The sequence below is a fragment of the Aspergillus aculeatinus genome, assembly GCF_003184765.1.
Source record: "Aspergillus aculeatinus CBS 121060 unplaced genomic scaffold BO66scaffold_13, whole genome shotgun sequence".
Classification (NCBI taxonomy): Eukaryota; Fungi; Ascomycota; class Eurotiomycetes; order Eurotiales; family Aspergillaceae; genus Aspergillus; species Aspergillus aculeatinus.
This window is the reverse complement of record NW_020291482.1, coordinates 265,844-284,592: the sequence shown is the minus strand read 5'-3', so window position 1 is coordinate 284,592 and position 18,749 is coordinate 265,844. Positions and strand designations below refer to the sequence as shown.

General features: G+C 52.1%; 6 protein-coding genes across 6 annotated transcripts; 5 read left to right on the top strand and 1 right to left on the bottom strand.

Annotated features, from left to right (window-relative positions):
• Window positions 1–73: 73 nt before the first annotated feature.
• Window positions 74–1,755, top strand: BO66DRAFT_419063 (uncharacterized protein; the record flags this gene model as incomplete). The annotated part of the gene is made up of 6 exons (XM_025649787.1): window positions 74–292; window positions 365–512; window positions 657–674; window positions 757–851; window positions 952–1,056; window positions 1,154–1,755. The coding sequence occupies 6 exons, from the start codon at window positions 74–76 to the stop codon at window positions 1,373–1,375; spliced, it is 807 nt and encodes a 268-aa protein (XP_025505962.1). The 3' UTR covers window positions 1,376–1,755.
• Window positions 1,756–5,855: 4,100 nt separating this feature from the next.
• On the top strand, window positions 5,856–8,104 carry creB (ubiquitin C-terminal hydrolase CreB; the record flags this gene model as incomplete). The annotated part of the gene is made up of 3 exons (XM_025648703.1): window positions 5,856–5,887; window positions 5,950–5,963; window positions 6,090–8,104. The coding sequence occupies 3 exons, from the start codon at window positions 5,856–5,858 to the stop codon at window positions 8,102–8,104; spliced, it is 2,061 nt and encodes a 686-aa protein (XP_025505961.1).
• Window positions 8,105–9,238: 1,134 nt separating this feature from the next.
• On the bottom strand, window positions 9,239–9,936 carry BO66DRAFT_390257 (YOS1 family protein). Its single transcript, XM_025646960.1, has 2 exons — window positions 9,897–9,936; window positions 9,239–9,804 (listed from the first exon to the last, which is right to left on the bottom strand). The coding sequence occupies exons 1-2, from the start codon at window positions 9,928–9,930 to the stop codon at window positions 9,299–9,301; spliced, it is 540 nt and encodes a 179-aa protein (XP_025505960.1). The 5' UTR covers window positions 9,931–9,936; the 3' UTR covers window positions 9,239–9,298.
• Window positions 9,937–10,143: 207 nt separating this feature from the next.
• On the top strand, window positions 10,144–12,121 carry BO66DRAFT_390255 (dolichyl-P-Man:Man(7)GlcNAc(2)-PP-dolichol alpha-1,6-mannosyltransferase). Its single transcript, XM_025646959.1, has 3 exons — window positions 10,144–10,213; window positions 10,276–10,554; window positions 10,618–12,121. The coding sequence occupies exons 1-3, from the start codon at window positions 10,195–10,197 to the stop codon at window positions 12,015–12,017; spliced, it is 1,698 nt and encodes a 565-aa protein (XP_025505959.1). The 5' UTR covers window positions 10,144–10,194; the 3' UTR covers window positions 12,018–12,121.
• A 658-nt stretch (window positions 12,122–12,779) lies between these two features.
• BO66DRAFT_399854 (uncharacterized protein) lies at window positions 12,780–14,499 on the top strand (the record flags this gene model as incomplete). Its single annotated transcript, XM_025648702.1, has 4 exons — window positions 12,780–13,073; window positions 13,267–13,602; window positions 13,669–14,040; window positions 14,455–14,499. The coding sequence occupies 4 exons, from the start codon at window positions 12,780–12,782 to the stop codon at window positions 14,497–14,499; spliced, it is 1,047 nt and encodes a 348-aa protein (XP_025505958.1).
• A 1,745-nt stretch (window positions 14,500–16,244) lies between these two features.
• BO66DRAFT_419060 (GATA transcription factor LreB) lies at window positions 16,245–18,141 on the top strand (the record flags this gene model as incomplete). Its single annotated transcript, XM_025649786.1, has 3 exons — window positions 16,245–16,289; window positions 16,347–17,901; window positions 18,034–18,141. The coding sequence occupies 3 exons, from the start codon at window positions 16,245–16,247 to the stop codon at window positions 18,072–18,074; spliced, it is 1,641 nt and encodes a 546-aa protein (XP_025505957.1). The 3' UTR covers window positions 18,075–18,141.
• Between the last annotated feature and the right edge of the window lie 608 nt (window positions 18,142–18,749).

Below are 18,749 nucleotides of genomic sequence, written 5' to 3'. Positions count from 1 at the left end.
ATGATTCAACAAGAGCATGTCAATATACGCGTCTCGCCTTGCTACACAGGAGCTTGACGCGATCAATCCAGACATGCCCACCATGCGATGGACATCCGAGCCTAGGACCTTTCCAACTTCTGGCTGTAAACTGATCGACGCATCCACCAAGATCGAAGAAGAAACTTTACCAAGCCATATCCCAGAGTCATGCTACCTAGTGGAACAAGGGGAGATCATGAACGACAGATATCAAGTGATCTCTAAGATCAGCTACGGTGGTTCCTCGACCGTCTGGCTGGCTCGCGATCTCGTGCAAGTCTGAATACAAAGCAGCAAACCAAGAGCTAGGTCTTGTTACTAAAGTTGCCTTGAAACAAGCGAGTTGACTCACGTCGTCCTTAAAGTCTATAGACTGGAGATCGGTGTCTACAATCGCATACAATCCATAGAGACCGACCACCCTGGCCAAACGGACATCCGCAAACTCCTCGATCATTTCTGCCTTCACGGTCCCAGCGGTCGTCACGCATGTCTAGTCTATGAACTCCTCGGGATGAGTCTGCTCGAGCTAGATGAAATCGGACGCAGCCTTGGTGTCACAGATCCCATTCCAAGACTTGATCAAGCTAAGCCACTGATTCGGAGAGTCTTGTAAATAAAAATGCACCAGGGAGCCCATCTGATCCATACTGGTAATGTTTTGCCTCCCTTCTTCTAACGGTCTCAGTGACTTCTAAACCCAGGGGGTGACCGGCACTGACTTTCATCATCTAGATCTTCAGATGGAAAACCTACTTCTGCCGGCGGCTTCTCCGGCCAGAATGTCTAAGTACGAGGAAAATGTGATCAAATGCCCGTTGCCACGGAAAGTCCTCAAAAATCGAACCATCTATACCACAAAATGATTCCCTACATGAAGGGGACTCCCCCGTACTGTGCGTTTTCGGAATAACACGATTCGGCGACAAGCACAATTGCGGGACGATCATGCCGGACTTCCACCGTGCCCCTGAGGTTATCCTGGGCTTTCCGAGCTGGGACTACAAAGTTGACAGCTGGGGGGCTGGGATGTTGGTAAGTCTTCCAATACTACGCTTTCCCGGCTCCACTTCGCGGACTCTATGAGATTTGAGGATCCAATCTACTGATACGGGTTTCTCCGGGGAAATAGGCTTGGGACACTATCAGTACTCGCCCATTGATCACGAATCACAGGAAGGACGGTCATTGGGACGATGGCGCCCACATCGCGGAGTTGGTCGCTCTTCTCGGGCACCCCCCTCGCGAGTCCACCCGTCAGGGAACCTATAGTCATCTTCTCTGGGATGCCAACGGGAACTGGACAGACCTGGTCCCTATCACGGACCGAAGTCTCGAACAAGCCGCGGCCTAATATCGATTGCGAGGACCTGAAGGGCTTCCTGCGGTGGCTGCATCGAGCACTGCAGTGGGATCCCAAAGTCCGTCCGACGATCTTGGATCTGTTCATGGACCCATGGCTGATGAGAGGGATGAAAGTGCGGAGAGACGCTCCGGCTTTGAAGGAATATCATCCAGATATCGTCGGGGTGGTTGAGATCATCGACTGATTCGGTGGTCGAAACCAATCCCTTGGACTTTGGGGGAAGTCGATTCATCGATCCTGCGCACTTCGTGCTTAGTGTTTCTGTTCTTGTTGCCGACTGTGTTTATGCTTCTGAGGGAAATCTGGAAATTTTATACTTCGTCAATTATCTTATGCAGCATCAACTCAGAATGAAGATCTAGTTCGAGAATTTAGTCAAGAAATTGGATCTTATCGGAATAGTATTCGAATATAAGCAACGAGCCTACAGTTCCTAGTAGGTAGCCGTGTCGTGTGGTTCTCCATTACTTAGTTAGCGCGTATCATTTTGGCCGTGGCTTACTCAATTACCATTGGTGAGGACATGAGAACCACCGCTCACCAATGCTTTTTTTTCGACTCCGGACACTGACGCAGGCTGACAGCATCACTCCCCTACTCAACCATTGGAGTGGGAGTCTCGTGCTCCCCCCCATCCTTTGTGGGCAATGGAAAGAATGGGGTCCATCCACATAGTAAGCTTCATTGGCGGGATGGGGAGAGGGGCGCAGGTGCATGGGGTGATGTGACCCAGTCACTGCCAGACAGACGGTCTGTACGGAGTCAGAAACCGAAGTCAGGTACATTCATGTATGTACCTGTACGGTAAGAGTAAGAGCAGTCAGACTTTTGCGGGGCCTGCGTGGGAATTCACACCGATTGGCTCAGTGCTGCTCCAGCACAAGTGGGGGTCAACAACTGGGACGATTCTGCTTGGACTGATTAATCCATTCTAACTTAACCTATCCATAAGTGGTCTGCTTATCAGGACCATCATGATAGACTACTACTATCTCTCTTCCTGTAGAGTATCGGTCGATTCGGTCCAGCAGTTCCCTACCGGTTTGTTTGACACCGGTGACACCGCTGTTAAAACAAGCTGAAACCCCAGAGTGCCCCAAAGATGAAACACAGACCAGACTCGTGGGGTCGTGGCTATGCTATCCCGAGTCGGATATAGAAGCCTGATTTGAGTTTGACATCAGCATGCAACCAGCCATGCATGCCCATGCATTTATCCATCCTGGCAGGGCACACTTTTCGAAAACGGTAACAGACACGAGTGGCTGGTCTGTTGGTACATGAGTACATGAATACGTACCGGTATATCTGGATCCCAGGAGGAGAGACGGCTAATGTTATACGAGTCTTCCCCTCAGCATGCGTATGGCGCTAGTATCTCAAATGCTGGGGTGATGGGGAATGGTGGGGAGCTGCAATGATCTCGATTGGTCTGCTGGCCCTTTGATGATCCTGGTGTTTCCACGTGGTTTTGGTGTACCATCTTACATTACCTTACCAATTCACAGAACCGTAAGGTATGACGTTGGTAACGGCTTCCGCGGTCGGGGAGGAGATCGAGTCTCGAGATTCTGATTCTCACTCCGTATCTGAGTAGGAAGTCTTCCAGACCAACCCTCCATCCATAGGGTAGAAAGGTGTGCGATTACCCTGCATGTGTCGAGAGTGTTCACTGCTCTCAGGTGTACTGTACCTGATTGAAACACTCTGAACCGGAATACTCGACCTCCGTCCAACAGGTTGCCTTCGTGCCTCCCTCCCCCTTATCATTCCTATGTTTAGCTGTCTATCCCTGGGATGTCAAACTCACCTTCGTTACTCCTTAATTACGACCGCTAAGAGTGGCCACCAGCACTGAAGCCGCCCGCCAAGGACGCCCGCTAGGACAGGCCCCGACCAGGGAGGTAACCAAAATCACGCACTGCATTTCGTCCCGCTGCCTAGGGCAAAATCCCGTGGCTTGTCATTCGTGGTCAATATTCCGATCCCGCTCCTTTTGTTCATCTGCAGCAAACCGGAGAAGGGCGTGGCAAGGTAGTCCAACGATCTTCTTTGGGTGCTCATACTTGCAGCTGCAGGACAGTCGCTCGGCCGGACTGTATCTTGATCGCTACTTGATAGCATTCGGGCGGTTGCGATGGCTCATTGGCGAGCTAGGCCATGCCAATGGGCTGGCAACCTATCATAATCTGGGGATGGCGAGGTCGATGCAACCCCGGCCGCAACCTTTGGCTGCACCTGATGATGCGTGCTATATTATCCGAAGGGTTGCTTCGCCCGGCTCTAGAAGGTCACCCTCACTTTCTGGTTGCTCTCTGGTGTGCTTTGTTCTGCGACCTGCCCCAATGGGCCTGATGGTGGTGCATACCACGACGTTCTGGTTTAAGAGACTGTCACACAACGTCGAGCCGTTGGTAAACGTTTGTAGCCTGTGTAGCCCTTCGTAGGCCGCAGGGCTGCTGACTGGAATTCCCCGGTGATTCAATTACATATGTGTAGTTGGTCTAACCGAACAAGGAGACACTTGTTGGGCGGAGGGTGCTGGGCTGCCAGCAGTCCGACCGGCCACCGGGTGGATGTGCTCCAGAGATGTTTGCCTGTGGCCATTGAAAATCGAGATTGGGCCTCGCGCACGTCCATGTTTCATTGTCTGGTGGAGGAGCTTAAACCAGGTCCTGAGCTGACTGACGTAGAGATTCGAATGTCCCGGACCACATCAACGTAGCAATCCGGCTTTTCCCCCTCTCTCCCCTCCTCCTCCCTCCTTGAGTGAGAAACCAGGAATCAAGAAAACATTGGAATGAGGGGAAACGATCGGGATTGTTCTCCTCCTTCTGATCGGATGGAAGGGGGTCACTTTAGTCAGATTTCTAGTTCCTTCCTCTGGCGCGTTAATCAGCAGCAATCGGTGAAAGAGCGGAGTTAAGGTGGGAGTGGAAGAGGAAGGGAAGATAACTTACCGACTGAACCGACAGATGCCGCCAAAACCGATTCTCCCACGTTCACCGACAGCGGCCCAGCTTTTCCTGCCCCGTCCATTGAGGTCTTGTCATGGAATCAGTCACAAAAGGCATTAGATATAAGATAGAAGATATAATTATCGATGAGATAATTGAGAATATCAGCACAATTCATAATTCATGTACTGTACGTAGTAGCAAATCTAATCGAAATCTCTCCTCTTTTCCCCTCATTTTCTCCTCGAGTCCCAAAGTATGATCGCTCAGGCCCGCCAGGGTGAGATACAGCCAGTACACAGTACAGTACTTGATTGGGTAGGACAGTCAAGATGGAACGATACCCATACCAGGTCCATACCGTACGTACGATACGAACAGGCAAAAGAGTTTCTCTCTACCTAGTAAGTTGGCCACTCTGTACGGGAACCGAACTATAACATACTTCGTTGGTGCTTCGAGGCTGTGACTAAGGAAAGGGTTCCTGACAGACAAGCCTGGGGATTCCCGCCATCTTCACTGACTGACTGACTGCCTGCCTGCCAGCCTGCCTGTCTGTCTTGCCCACCTTCAACCTTCTCATCTCTCCCCAATTCTCATTTCTCTCTTCCACTCTCTCACTCTCTCCCCTCGCTCACTCTCTTTTGCTCCCAATTTCTCTCGCCCTTCTTGACGCCGCCAATTACCACCCTTCAATCTCTCATCCCAATCTCCTGCGCGATTCTCGGTTCCCTCGTCTCCGACTCGGACCGCGGTCTTTCTCCACCTTTTCTCGAATCCGCCGCCCGTTCACGTTTCCGCCCCATTCCACGCTCTCGCAATCCACATATCCAGGCCCCAGTCCTGCGACAACTCTGGTCGGTTCCGCGCGCTGCTAAATCTTCTACCTGGTTCCTGTCGACAACCACCACCGGAATCCTATAACGCGACTCCTCGAGGATCACTTCTGCTTGCCTTCCCGTCCTTCGATCGTGCCTGCTGACACTCCCCGATCCGCGCGTGGTCCGACGAACTTACTCATCGCCGCTCTCTTTTCTGGTCCGGGTGTCGGCTTCGGTTTCCCACCGTCAGTTGCCCGATGAGGCTGAATTAGGATTCACGAGATTGTGCGATAATCATGGGGTCTTTTCTGAGGAGTTTCCGGAGAGATGTGGTGAGTCTTTATCCTGGTCGGCCTGGCTTTCTGGATTCTTCCCGGCCCATCATCTCCCACTCGTCTGTGCCTGGCTGGTTCAGTATATGCTTCCCCAGTGGTGCAATCGCTCTAGTTCCATGCCCGAGCATCATGTTGTCTCGTTCCGTTCATTGGAGGCGCTCAACGGTCGGGGCCGGACGAGGATTCATCCATCCAATGCCTTTGTCTTCACCACTATCAAATGACGAATGTTAACCGTCTTGTCCCCAGGGACCCACGCCTTCGGTTGGGGCGCCTCCCACCAAGAAAGAACCCCAGGCGCCGACGATGACCCCGCTAGAGAAAATGCTCCAGGATATGGGTTCGATCCGAGAAGATGGCAGTGATAAGTTCTTTGCGATGGAGAATGTAAGTCTGCGTCTAAAACATCTTGCTCTTAGAATCTTTGCTGATAGACTTCTCTCGTTTAGTTCGGAAATACATGGTGAGTTGTTTGCGCCCGGCTGCCGGTCTACCTACCTCAAGTGATCACATAGACCCCAAGTGACTGGATCGCTAATGCTTGCGAATAGTTACTGTAACTCGATATTACAATGTCTCTATTATTCAGTACCATTCCGAGAAGCTGTTATAAACTATCCCACCAGAACACCGATAGAGAACCTGGAAGCCGCATTGGCCAAAAACCTTCATTACCAAAACCCCGCTGCTAATATGGAAGCGGAGGCACAAGCAGAGAAGCAGAAGGCTGCTACGCCACAACGTCCGGGGGCGCCCCCCAATCAGCCACAAAAACCCGAAGATAAAGACTCACCGGAATACAAGAAGAAGATGGCCTTACAGACTCTCCCCCTTCTAGAAACCACGAACAATTCAGCCAGCTACGGAATGTCGGAGTCGCTATTTACATCGCTGAAGGATATATTTGAGTCGATCGTGGCGAGCCAGGCTCGTCTTGGTATAACAAGACCACAGCGCTTGTTGGAACTCCTCCGTCGGGACCATGAGATGTTTCGGACTGCCATGCATCAGGATGCCCATGAATTCTTGATCCTTTTACTGAACGAGGTGGTAGCGAATGTCGAAGCGGAGGCCATGAAGCAGCCCGAGAAGAGCTTGCCACCCCCCGAAAGCATGGAATCCTCACAACAGTCATTAAGTTCTGGTTCCAAGACCCCCAACACTACGCGATGGGTGCACGAGTTGTTCGAAGGAACCTTGACGTCCGAAACACAATGTCTGACCTGCGAGAACGTCTCTCAGCGAGATGAGATCTTCCTGGATCTGTCGGTTGATCTGGAACAGCATTCGTCGGTGACCTCGTGTTTGAGGAAATTCTCCGCAGAAGAGATGCTCTGCGAGCGGAATAAATTCCACTGTGACAATTGTGGCGGTCTGCAGGAGGCAGAAAAACGGATGAAAATCAAACGTCTTCCCCGCATCTTGGCTCTCCATCTCAAGCGCTTCAAATACACGGAGGACTTGCAAAAACTGCAGAAATTGTTTCACCGAGTTGTCTATCCGTATCACCTGCGTCTTTTCAACACAACGGACGATGCGGAGGATCCTGACCGATTGTACGAGCTGTATGCAGTCGTGGTACATATTGGAGGCGGTCCCTACCACGGTCACTATGTGGCTATTATCAAGACGCAGGATCGCGGCTGGTTGCTCTTTGATGATGAGATGGTGGAGCCTGTGGACAAGAACTACGTGCGTAACTTCTTCGGAGATAAACCCGGACTCGCCTGCGCCTACGTTTTGTTCTACCAGGAAACCACTATGGAGGCTGTCATGAAGGAACAAGAACAGGAGGATCTCAATGCCACCATGGCAGATCTCAATCTGAACGAGGTCGCCGTGAAGCAGAATGGATTCATCTCACCGCCCGCGCTATCTCATGTTCATAGTGCATCGCAAATCCCCTCGCAAGAAGACCCTCACCGATTCACAGGCCTGAAACGCGCCCCGACGGCGCCTCAGCTCCCGACCCACACCGAGCATATCGGCGCCGAAGCCGTTCCTCCGCATAGTCCGGCAGCCGTGCCCCCTCCGGTGCCCCCGATTCCTGAGGTCCACACGCGACCACTGAGCCCCAAGAAGAGTGACGTCCAATCCAAGAAGGAACGGGCCAAGGAGGAAAAGGAACGGAAAGCAGCCGAAAAAGAGCTAGAAAAACAGCGCCGGAAGGAGCAAGAAGCTCGGTTCAAGGAGAACAAAGAGAATCAGCGGCGCGAGGAAGCTGAGATTAAGGCTGCGATCGAGGCCAGCCGAGCGTCCAAGGCCGATGAAGACCGACGCAATGACAGTGGCAAGAGTGGTGGATTGAGTCGACTCAAACGAGGCAGCAAGAGCTTCAGCCAGAGACTGGGCAAGGACAAGGAAAGTCGGGCGTCATCGTCCGGCTCCCCCGCAGTGCCCAATTCCGAGACGTCCAGTTCAAGCAATATGCCACCTGAGCCACTCCAACCCTTGTCACCCCAGAAGATAACGCCTCCCGATACACTTCTGGTCCCTCACGACGATGATCCGGATTCTCTTAAGAGCCCTAAGAGCGATCGACAGACTCATGGGAAATGGCGGAGTTTCAGCATTAGAAAGAAGTCCTTCAGCATTCTTTCGTGAACATGATGGTGAACATGAGGGCCTGTTACTCGTCACCACGTGTATCAGATCTACACTTTTCTTGCACATAAAAGACGCATTTCTGTCGTACATATTCCTTTTCTCCATGTATCATCACCATTGCCTTCCAGACCGGATTCATTTTGACTTTGACGACGTGGCCCATCCCTATCTTGCATACGGAAAGGACTGCGCGTCAACGACAGGGATCCTGTTTCTGTTTTATTTGCACGATTGTCATTCTGCCAGCTCCTACCTGCCTGCATCTTGGTGCATTGACCAAATCACTTCGGTCTGTATATTGATTTAGCCTTTTCTTCATCTCTTCCTTTTTCTTGTTCTCTGATTTCATCTCCCTGTGATACCCATGCCTGGGTCACACCACTGGGCAAATGGGGCGTTTGGCGAAAGTGTTTTCTGTCCTAATTGTTTTTACTCAGGGGAGATGACACGAGGGAGTGGATGCTCAATTCGTGTTATCAAATGGTTCGCGGGAGGATATATTCGCAGGTTCTCGACCGAAAGTAAGGCGGGCGCATCATTCCACCTTTGAACACAGGCGTGGCACTTCATGCCTACGCTTCACCTCGACTGGACATATCATGCATGGAACTCGCCTGGGCCAAGACTTGCGGGCACGCGCAGTATATAGACCTTGATACCAATGTGATATGTATGCGAAGAGTGCTTTCTTTCTGTAGGGTATCTGACTAACGCTGTCCCTGTCTCGCCCATCCTCGTCGCACCTTACAGGACCGACACAACCACCATCAGTCAAGGCCCTGCTGCTGATCTATAACCGCTTGCGCCCAGCATCCTTGCAGATAGACTCCGACCGCAGTGATATCATTTCCCACAGCTCCCATCACCCGCGGGTACCATCCATTCAAATCTCGAAATCACATATAGGTTAGGTGCATGCACCATACCGAGCGAGATAAAGAACAACTGTCATTTCTATTCCCGTCATATATCATTCCTTGTTGTTACTCAATTCCTTAACCCCACACACCACCGAACCGGCAAAAAAAGCAAACGGAAACACCTCGTAGAATATTCGCTGCTGAATATAGTATAATAATATGTAGTAGACAAGGTATACATAACAAATCGGGATTCGTGAATCGCGGGTTTAAAAAAAACAAGTCGGGGAGCTGTGACAAGAGACGTTCGAATTGTTTTGGTGTGGGTCGGTTAACCCAGGATAAGCTCGTAGATGATGACGATGGTATTGATCACGATTAAGGGTACTGTTATACAGATTCCCCTTTTCTCCGTTGGAGAGAGGGGGAAATGGTAGAGGTTAGTTTGGTTATTGTGACTCGCGGTGTAGTGCGGGAGATGAGGGGTCTGCGCGAGGGAGGTATGCTCGTGTGTAGCTTGGGCTTTTTTTTTTTGTGAGAAGGACGTACTTCGCATGACAGTCCGGACACTGGCGATCAGATTGATGGTTTTGGCCTTGACGCTGGTGTTGTCGTAGGTTGCGCCGAAGGCTGGATCGGCTTGCATGCGGCCCCAGCCGACTGTTTGGGGGGGAGGGAGCTTGGTTAGCTTGCTGAGGAGGTCCCAGGGAGAGAGAGGGGGGGGGAGGATGGAGCGTTGAGAAGTTCCGGAGGGGACTTGGACTTGTGTGGACGTACTTCTGGCGAGGAAACGGTCCTCGGAGAGGATGGCAAGGGAGTTGATGAAGAGGATGACGACTGCGGAGACAAGAAGACGCGATGGTTAGTTTCGGGCTGCGGATGTTCGACTTGCTCAATGGATTTGACGACAGGGAGAGAAGGGGACGGACCGTAGAAGAGTTTCCCTAGGCCGAAGAAAAACATCTTGGCGGGAGGTTTGTAGGAGTGTCGAGGGAGGTGTGGTGGTGAGAGGTTGAGGTTGATGTGTTTAGATAGTGAGTGGTGTTGAATGACGGCGGAGTGGAAAGGGAAGTTGCGGGAAGGCACTGGGCACTGCAGTGCACCGGCTGCACTCCACCCACTCATGTGATTTTGGCCATCTGTCTTCCTTCATACTTCGACCTACTTGGCTCCTCTTATGCATTGAACGCGACTGTATCCGAGCAAGCTGGGATTATTAGGGTCATCATGAGTGGGAGAGATGCTGGTAAGTGCTATATTCATTCTTGTCAAGAAAATAAGAAAACAAGCCAATTGACCTGTCTACAGTCTACGTGCTGCTCCTCGCCGCAGTGCCCGCCCTCATTCTCCTCCATTTGGTCGTTGCGCCATACACCAAGGTAGAGGAGTCTTTCCATGTACAAGCCATTCATGATATTTTGGCATACGGAATCCCCACGAGCAAAGTCAGCGAGACACTTCGTGCGGATTATGACCATTTCACCTTTCCTGGTGCTGTTCCTCGGACATTCGTCGGCGCCGCGCTGCTGGCCGGTCTGGCGCGGCCGTTCATTGGGTTGCAGCACTCTGTCGACAGGCAATTACTTGGTGAGTAGTGCGCAAGCTGTCTTCTACGCTGTGTGGTCGATGGCTAAAGGATCATGTCTTCAGTTAGAGCTATCTTAGGCCTATTTAATGCCGCTTCGTTGCTGTCATTTGCGGGAGGTCTACGGCGTACTGCCGGCAAGACAACCGCCATCTGGTACCTTTTGTTCCAGAGCAGCCAATTTCACGTTCTATACTATGCGTCGCGGACGCTCTCAAATATGTTCGCATTTGGGATGACTACCCTAGCTTTGCGTTGCCTTCTTCCAGAGCCATCACTGTCTACCGCAGCGTATCGAAGGCGCTCGCGACTCGCTCTGTGTCTGCTGACAGTAGCTGGCATTATCTTTCGCTCTGAGCTTGCCATCTTCCTCGTAACCAACACGATCTTCCTCTTCGCGACCCGCCGTATCAGCATTCTACACGAGATCATTCCCGCCGGGATCGTGGGCCTTGTCATCGGCCTAACCACGACTGTGGTCGTGGATTCTTTCTTCTGGCAGCAATTTCCCCTGTGGCCCGAATTCGAGGCGTTCAAGTTCAATGTCATCCACGGTCAAGCGTCAGCCTGGGGCATTGACCCGTGGTACTTTTACTTCATCAACGCCGTTCCTCGTCTCCTCCTCAACCCTCTGACTTATCTTGTTGGCATTCCCATCTCGCTTCTGCAACCCGCCACCCGCTCCGTCGCAGCATCTCTCCTCATTCCATCTCTTGTTTTCCTCGCCATCTACAGCGCCCAGCCCCACAAGGAATGGCGTTTCGTCATCTATACCATCCCTGCCCTCACCGCGGTCTCCGCTCAAGGCGCCTCCTACATCTGGACACATCGCGCCAAATCAATAATCTATCGTCTCCTCTCCCTGGCCCTGCTAGCCTCAACCCTAGCTTCCTTCATCGTCTCCACTTTGGTCCTTCTGCCCGCCTCCTCCGCCAACTACCCCGGCGCACACGCCCTCCACGCCCTCCACAGCCATGCTATCCCTCCCACAGACAATGCCGCCAATGTATCAGTTTACCTTGGCAATCTGGCCTGCCAAACTGGTGTGACCCGCTTCCTCCAGTTCTCCACCAGTCACTCCGACTCTCCAATCTGGAACTACGATAAAACCGAATCCCCTCTCCTCAAGTCGGACCCTACCTTCTGGTCCCACTTCGACTATGCTCTAGTCGAACCCGGCGAGGAGGCCGAGCTCGTCCTGTCTTCCTCCTCTGTGGCTGGGAAATGGCGGCCCATTGATACTGTTTCCGGCTTCGCGGGACTCCGTGTCCTCCGGCCTGGCGACGAGGCTATCGGTGCTGTTGAAGGAGATCTCCTGGGGTATGTTGTGGGAGACAGAGGGGTCGAGATTTGGAGCAGAGTTCGCGAGCTTGCTCGACGAACGGTCACGCGGGGATGGTGGGTAGAGGTCAGAATGGAGAGCAAGATTCTGATCCTCGGGAGAGATGGTGTTGAGAATGTTTGAACTTTCTAGACTACAACTTTTTGTTTTCCAATGGGTATGTAGCTGATATATATAGAGCCAGTGTGATTACAACGAGTCCTAGCTGAAGAAAAAGCAGTAGACATAGTCTCAAAACTTTGCAGATGAGTAGACCTAAGTTATCGTAATATTGTAGTGGCTCTGATGAAATCGCTATAGGGAGCCTAGCTGCTCATCGGGCTTCTCATACCTTGCACCCGATCTTATAACAATATTTAGTAGTACTAGTCAGATCACCTCTGGTTGATAGCAGCAACGCACCCCCGCTCTTGTACCATGCACAGTCCCAAATCGATCACCCTCAACCGTAGACTCTTTGTTTGGGCTATCAGCCTGTGAGTCACTGATATTCACCACATTCACCAAACAAGCGAATCTTCCCCGGTAGCGAGCTGGCCGTAATCTTAAAATTTCGTTCTGAGTTCCCGATATGGCCGGAAGCGAGTAGATATTAGTCGTATAGTCACCCCAGATATCAGCTATCTCTGATAACGAGCCAGATTCTATCCCAACATTCACTGCGAACATCAGGAAACACCGGTAGCGAGCTGGATGTAATCTTAACGTTCGCCACCGTGTGGCCTTCGTGGGATATAAAATCCCCCTCGATCTCTCTTCTTCTTCATCTTCTCCTCCTCCTCTCTTCTTTCTCACCACCCGTTCCAATTTTCATCCTTCCTCTTGTCTTGAGCACCTCCAAAAGTCCCTTCGTCTTGAAATCGTTTTCAACATCCACTGTTCACGATGTTCCGTCTCAAAAATCTTCTTGTTTTCCTCCTGGTGTTGGGGTTGTTCATGCAGACTGCCCTGACAAAGCCCCAGGGTCCCACTTCCACTGATGTTGCGAACATCGATGACAACTTGGACTCGCTCAAGGATAGCCCTGTTGAAGGAACCCACGACCAGCCTACTGCCGACCACGATGTCCCCTCTGTGTCCGATGGAGCTGTCCCCGGTGACGACGTCCCTGAGGGCAACGGCCAGAGCAAGGTCCTAGGCCTGGGCGGAGGGCTCCTTCCGATCTCACGTCCTGACACTGTAAGTGGAGAGCGTGGTTGCGAATAGGTTGGCCTGATCGATTGTCCTTAACCGTTGCTGACTTTTGTTCGTGCTGTTCTAGTGGAGAACTTGTCTGGGCGTTTGTGACTGGAACCACTGGTGCCACTGCGCAATGACTCGTTGCCGTTGCTGGCATCGTCATGCCCCGTGCAAATGCATCAACCACTTCAAGTCTCGCGATGAGTCCGCGGAAGATGATGGTCAGAGCGACGTTGCCGGTCTTGAAGCTGTTGACGGTTTGAACGCCACTGACAATTTGAACACCACTGATGATTCGGATCCCACTGATGGTTTGGATACCCCGGTTGATCTGAACACCACTGATGATTCGGGTTCCATTGGTGATCTGGATCCCACTGATAATCTGAACACCACCGATGATACGAACACCACCGATGACTTGGAAACCCCTGTTGATCTGAACGCCACTGATGATTCGATCACCACTTCCGGTCTGAACCTCACCGAAGGTCCAAACAACCAGACCCTGATCACCATACCTCCCTTTGTAAGTCATTGCTCGGGTGCCTCTGAAACCGTGTCACTTGCCCTCGCTGACTATCATCCTCTTTAGCCTCCCCCGCAGTGCAAGGGAATCTGCAACCTCAAGCACAAGTGCTACTGCTCCAATACTGCTTTGACCCATTGCCGTTGCCCCAGGATTGGCTTCCCATGCTCGTGCACACGCTACCTCGATAGTCCAGCTGCCCGACTGGAAAGCGCGGACTCGAACACCACCTCGACCTCGAACACCACCTCGACCCTGAACACCACCTCGACCCTGAACACCACCCCGACTCTGACCATTCGCGCGGCCTCGGAGACTGATGAAGAAGGGTCGGACACCAACGAGGGTTCGGACACCAACGAGGGTTCGGACACCAACGAGCAGTTGGATACCATCGAGGAAGTGGAGAGCACCCCGGTGTCACATCTCGCTCAAGCGGTAAGCCACTGACACTTCTCCCGATGTTCTTTCGGACCCCTGCTCACGTTTCTCACACAAGCCTGCCGGGCCTTGCAAGGGTCGCTGCACTATTCATGGGAAGTGTATGTGTGGAGGGTTGACCAAATGTACTTGTCGCCACGCTGGCAAGACCTGCTCGTGCGTCAACTGAAAAGCTGTCTTTGGAATCGCTTGTTGGCATGTTTCGGGGATGCTTAGAGTGATTAGACTTGCTTTGGAGCTTTGTTGTTGTTGTTGTTGGAGCCTTGGAACTGTGCTGTGCTGTTTCCTCTGGCAAAAGTCGTTGTTGTTGGGCGTTGCGATCGGATGATGTATCTATCATGTTAACCTTTGTGGCACTGCCACTTGAACAATGAGAAAAACCTTCATTGACTTTGAATATCCCTTCAACAGTGTACCTGCAAAAGCAGTAGCAACTCCCTCCGACTTGTGAACTGATATATCGCGTCGACGCGCCGCTCTTGCCTGGTGCGAACTACTCGGCCACCCGTTCCCTCGATTCTCTCCGAAGCCGAAAGATACCAACATTCGATCTCACGGGCCCAATCAAGACCTACACATACTCAAATGCTTGTAGATCCTCCTGTCTGTCTGTCTGCCAAGATGCCACCTCGAGCCAAGGATGCGCACAATGCAATTTACACACCACGTCCCTCTTCTTAGCACGGGAGCCTAGGTACTGTACGGAGTAGGTACCTCGAATACCAGCCTTAACCATGAATCAAAAGTAGGGGACTTGGATGCAAATCGCACAGCTACCCTGAGATCGACGATCTCTTGGATCACGCTCAAAGGGCCAGTGACGCCATAGGATCATCGGTCGCGCTTGATCGGAGCCATCAGATTTCCTGTCTCGACCCGTCACATTGTGCTTGCTCCATTTTGCAGACGACAGCTGCGGCTGTCGTGCACGACAATGCAACTATCTGTCGACGTGGTGGTCTGCTGCAGACGCCACTCCTCCACAAGAGAGACCCCGACTCAGACTCCAGCTGTTGAAGTCGCGCAAGAGGACGAGAGATACTCGATAGGTCACTTTGCTGAATCCGTGTGCGGCATTTTGACAGGATGGGTACGACGACGTTATGCTGTCATCTGGAAATGACTGCATGCCTTCTCCGTATTGCCTCGGGGAAGAGAGCTTTCAGAAGGCGAAGAAGAAGACGGAACACAGGTGTGTTGGCCATAGTTACTTCCTAGAGTAAGTTTGTATATAGAACTGTACACATGAGTATACCTACGGCAGCGATTGCCACGGAATTTTTTTTGGGGGTTTTGAGAGGGGTAGAGAGATTATGCATCACGTCCGCCAAACTCGGCTAGTTGTTGCTAGTTGTTGCTAGTACTAGCAGGGGGTAAAGGGGGTTGCAGCCGGATAATAAAGGCGTAGGACTTCTATAGGTCTGGAGGATTTGTTATCAAGCTCCGGGTCGCCGTGTCTTTTCTGGTACTATCCCGCGGGAGAGGATATTCTTAGAAAATGCACGTCCCCTATCACAGCGGACGAAGGATCGAAGATAGTACCGAGTACCGTGCTCAATCACCTCGACTTTGAGGACTCAGCCGGGTTTGATATAGTCGACCTTTGGTCTGTATCTAGCTGTAAAGAGCCACTATGAGTGTAGATAGTCAGTCAGATTGCGATTGCACCAAGTAGACTGTTATGCAGTGTGTATGATTTAGTACTCAAGTATGTTGACCTATGATGAATCCAATTCTCCCATGATGAAAGAAATGCCCACTGCATCCATGATCGATGTCACCTGACCCACTCTCAGTGGAGCCTCGATCCAATCATCGTCGCTCGGGCGGGAATTGACAGCTCGCATTCAAACACTCCAAACATGATGATCCGAGGTCGAGTCTCGCCCTCGGAGGAAGGCGAGGCGAGGTTGATCTGGAATTGAACTCTTCTTCAGGCTTTCAATTCATCTTCCTCAAAAGACACAGAACACCAGCAACTCCAATATCCAAGAAACAAGAAGAGAGCGTGTCTGGAACGCGCTCTCTATTTCTTTGCCCTCTTTCCTCCGACATTGGCTTTCACACGAATCAGATTGGAGGCCAGTCTTCAATTGCTCTCTCTGTCCCCCACCAAGATCACCTTCCATCGCTCCATATCTCCGCCTTTTACCCCCCCCCCCCCCAATCCCTTCTCATCTGTTCCCCCGAACCTCTTAAGCATGGAACTTGGTTTTCCGCGAGGGCTCGGGCAGAACCAGAATCAGGCGTACGGACACCGTCACCCGCCAGTCCAGCAAAACTCAAAACCATCCGAAGGTCAGCTGCCAAACTTCCCGTATAGCGTCATGGATGCGCGGAGCATCCCACGCACCCTCGGCCCAGCCGCCTCCACCCCCGGCCCCAGTATACTCGAACAACAGCACCAGCAACATTCATCCTCGACCTCATCGTCAACCACACCCTCATCTATACCTCCCACCGGTCGTCCCACATCGCCTCCCGTGGCTGCCACCGGCACAGCAGCGATTCACTCCGCCGCCGCGGCCGCGGCCGCGGCCGGCAGCGCCGAAGTTGGCCAGCAGTCTGCCGACTCCCTTGCGCATGGCAACGGCAACGGCAACGGCAACGGCGAGAACTGGGCCTCGCGGGTCCTGCAGGAGATGAAGGACTTGATGCTTCTGCTCAATCGCGAAGGTCGAGTTCTGTATGCGTCACCCTCGTGCGTCGAGATCACTGGCTTCGAAGCCCAGTCGCTCGAAAAGAGCGACCTGTTCCGCTATGTTCACGAGGACGACAAGTCCGTTCTCACCCAGGAATTGAAAGAATGTATTGAGACTGGCCGGCTGTTGCGCTGCCATTTCCGCTTCTGTAAGCCAGATAGCAACTTCTGTCTGCTCGAAGCGCACGGACATCCACATATCGCTCCCTCGGATCCCTCGTCGATGCCCAGTGGTCCGGGTGGTGGTAATGGGGGTCGCAGCACCAGCGCCAGCAGCACCAGTGCAAGCAGCAACGGCAACAACGGCAGTAGTGACAGTAGTAGTAATGGTATCAGCAGTGGAGCTGGCTCAAATGGTCACCGAAGACTTCCACGACCGCTATCCCCATCGCCACCGCAACAGCTGCAGCAGCAGAAACAATCCGAGTGTCGAGGGATTTTCCTCGTTTGTCGCCCTTATCCGACTAGGGGAGCCCAGCTTCTCAACTCATTTCTCGAACATAAGATCGAGAACATCCGCCTCAACCAGCGCATCGCGCAACTCAAGGAAGAGGAAGAGGAAGAGCTCAACGCGACGCAGCAATCTTTCAATAACAGTAACAGCGGCGCCGGCAACAACAATTACCACAATAACAACAGAGATGGCCATCTTGTCCACCTTTCGACCACCACTACCCGTCAAACATACATCACGACCACGCAGACCTTCACCCAAGCCACCACCAACCGGGCACCCGCCCGCGACACTCCCTCCACTTCCGGCGAGGACAACGAATCCTCCGATACGGTCACGAGCAACGCCGACGATGCGGATTCGCGCTCGTTTCCCGGCATGGAGGGCGTCATGGACCGCCTACCTGCGGTCGACGACAGGTCGCATATCGAGGGCATTGAAGTCATGACCGGTCTGTACTATGGAGAGGGCGAGCGGTCCCAGGGTCTGAGTACCGGCCAAAAGCATGGTCGCTTGGTCCACTACTCGGACATTGATGGCGAGTCGTCTGGCAACGATCCCCAGGCAAGTCGAGGAGTCGGGGATGGGGATCGGAGGAAACGACTCAAGGGCGAGTATATGTGTACGGACTGCGGGACGAGTGATTCGCCGGAGTGGCGGAAGGGGCCCGAGGGTCCGAAGACGTTGTGTAATGCTTGTGGATGTGAGTTGATGCTCCTGCCCGTCCCCCCTCCCCCCCCCCGTTTTCCACTCATTGCTTCACACTTGGCTTTCCCTCCTCCCTTCTCTTTGTTTTCTTCTCCGGTCGAGGACCATGACTAACTAGATTATACAGTACGCTGGGCTAAAAAGGAGAAGAAACGCCAAGATCCCTGATCAGTAAAACCTCTACTCCGTACTCCGTACTCTCCCCGGTCTCGTCTTTGCAAGGTGGGTGTAATTGGGGAAATTTTCCAAGGCCATTGACGCGACGTTTGTCATGATTGTTACTGTACTACCTGCATTAATTGCCACTTAGGGTTGGACATTGAGACCCCCTTGCGAGGATACCCCCTGCTTCTTTCACTTCTCTTTTCTTTTCTTGGGATATTTCTTCTTTTCTTCTTTACGGGCTGGTTCATGTACTGGTTTGGTCGTGCGTGCTATTGCAGCAGAGCATGTGAAATTTACTTTCAATGCTTTTGATTATGACCTGGTGTCTATCTATGATGGCATGACTACTATACGGGATATGTATATTCAGACTAAAATCGAATATACTTAGTGTCTCCTCCGGTTACAATTATTACCAGCGCATGATCTTCATTTTGGCTTGGTGGGAAGTGAGCTATGTTCAGGTGTGCATGGGACGACGAGATTAAACTATTGACTCTTAACCGGTAAACTTCCGGAAGGGGAAATGGGGGTATGAACAATGCATAAGACATGACAATTGATATTCGTGGCAACAGAGAAAAGAAGACATATGTTTGGACCGTTGAAGGGGGGAATATGCACACGCCCAGACAAAGCCAACGCCTTCATGAACGATCTCGTTCTCTCAAAGACAAT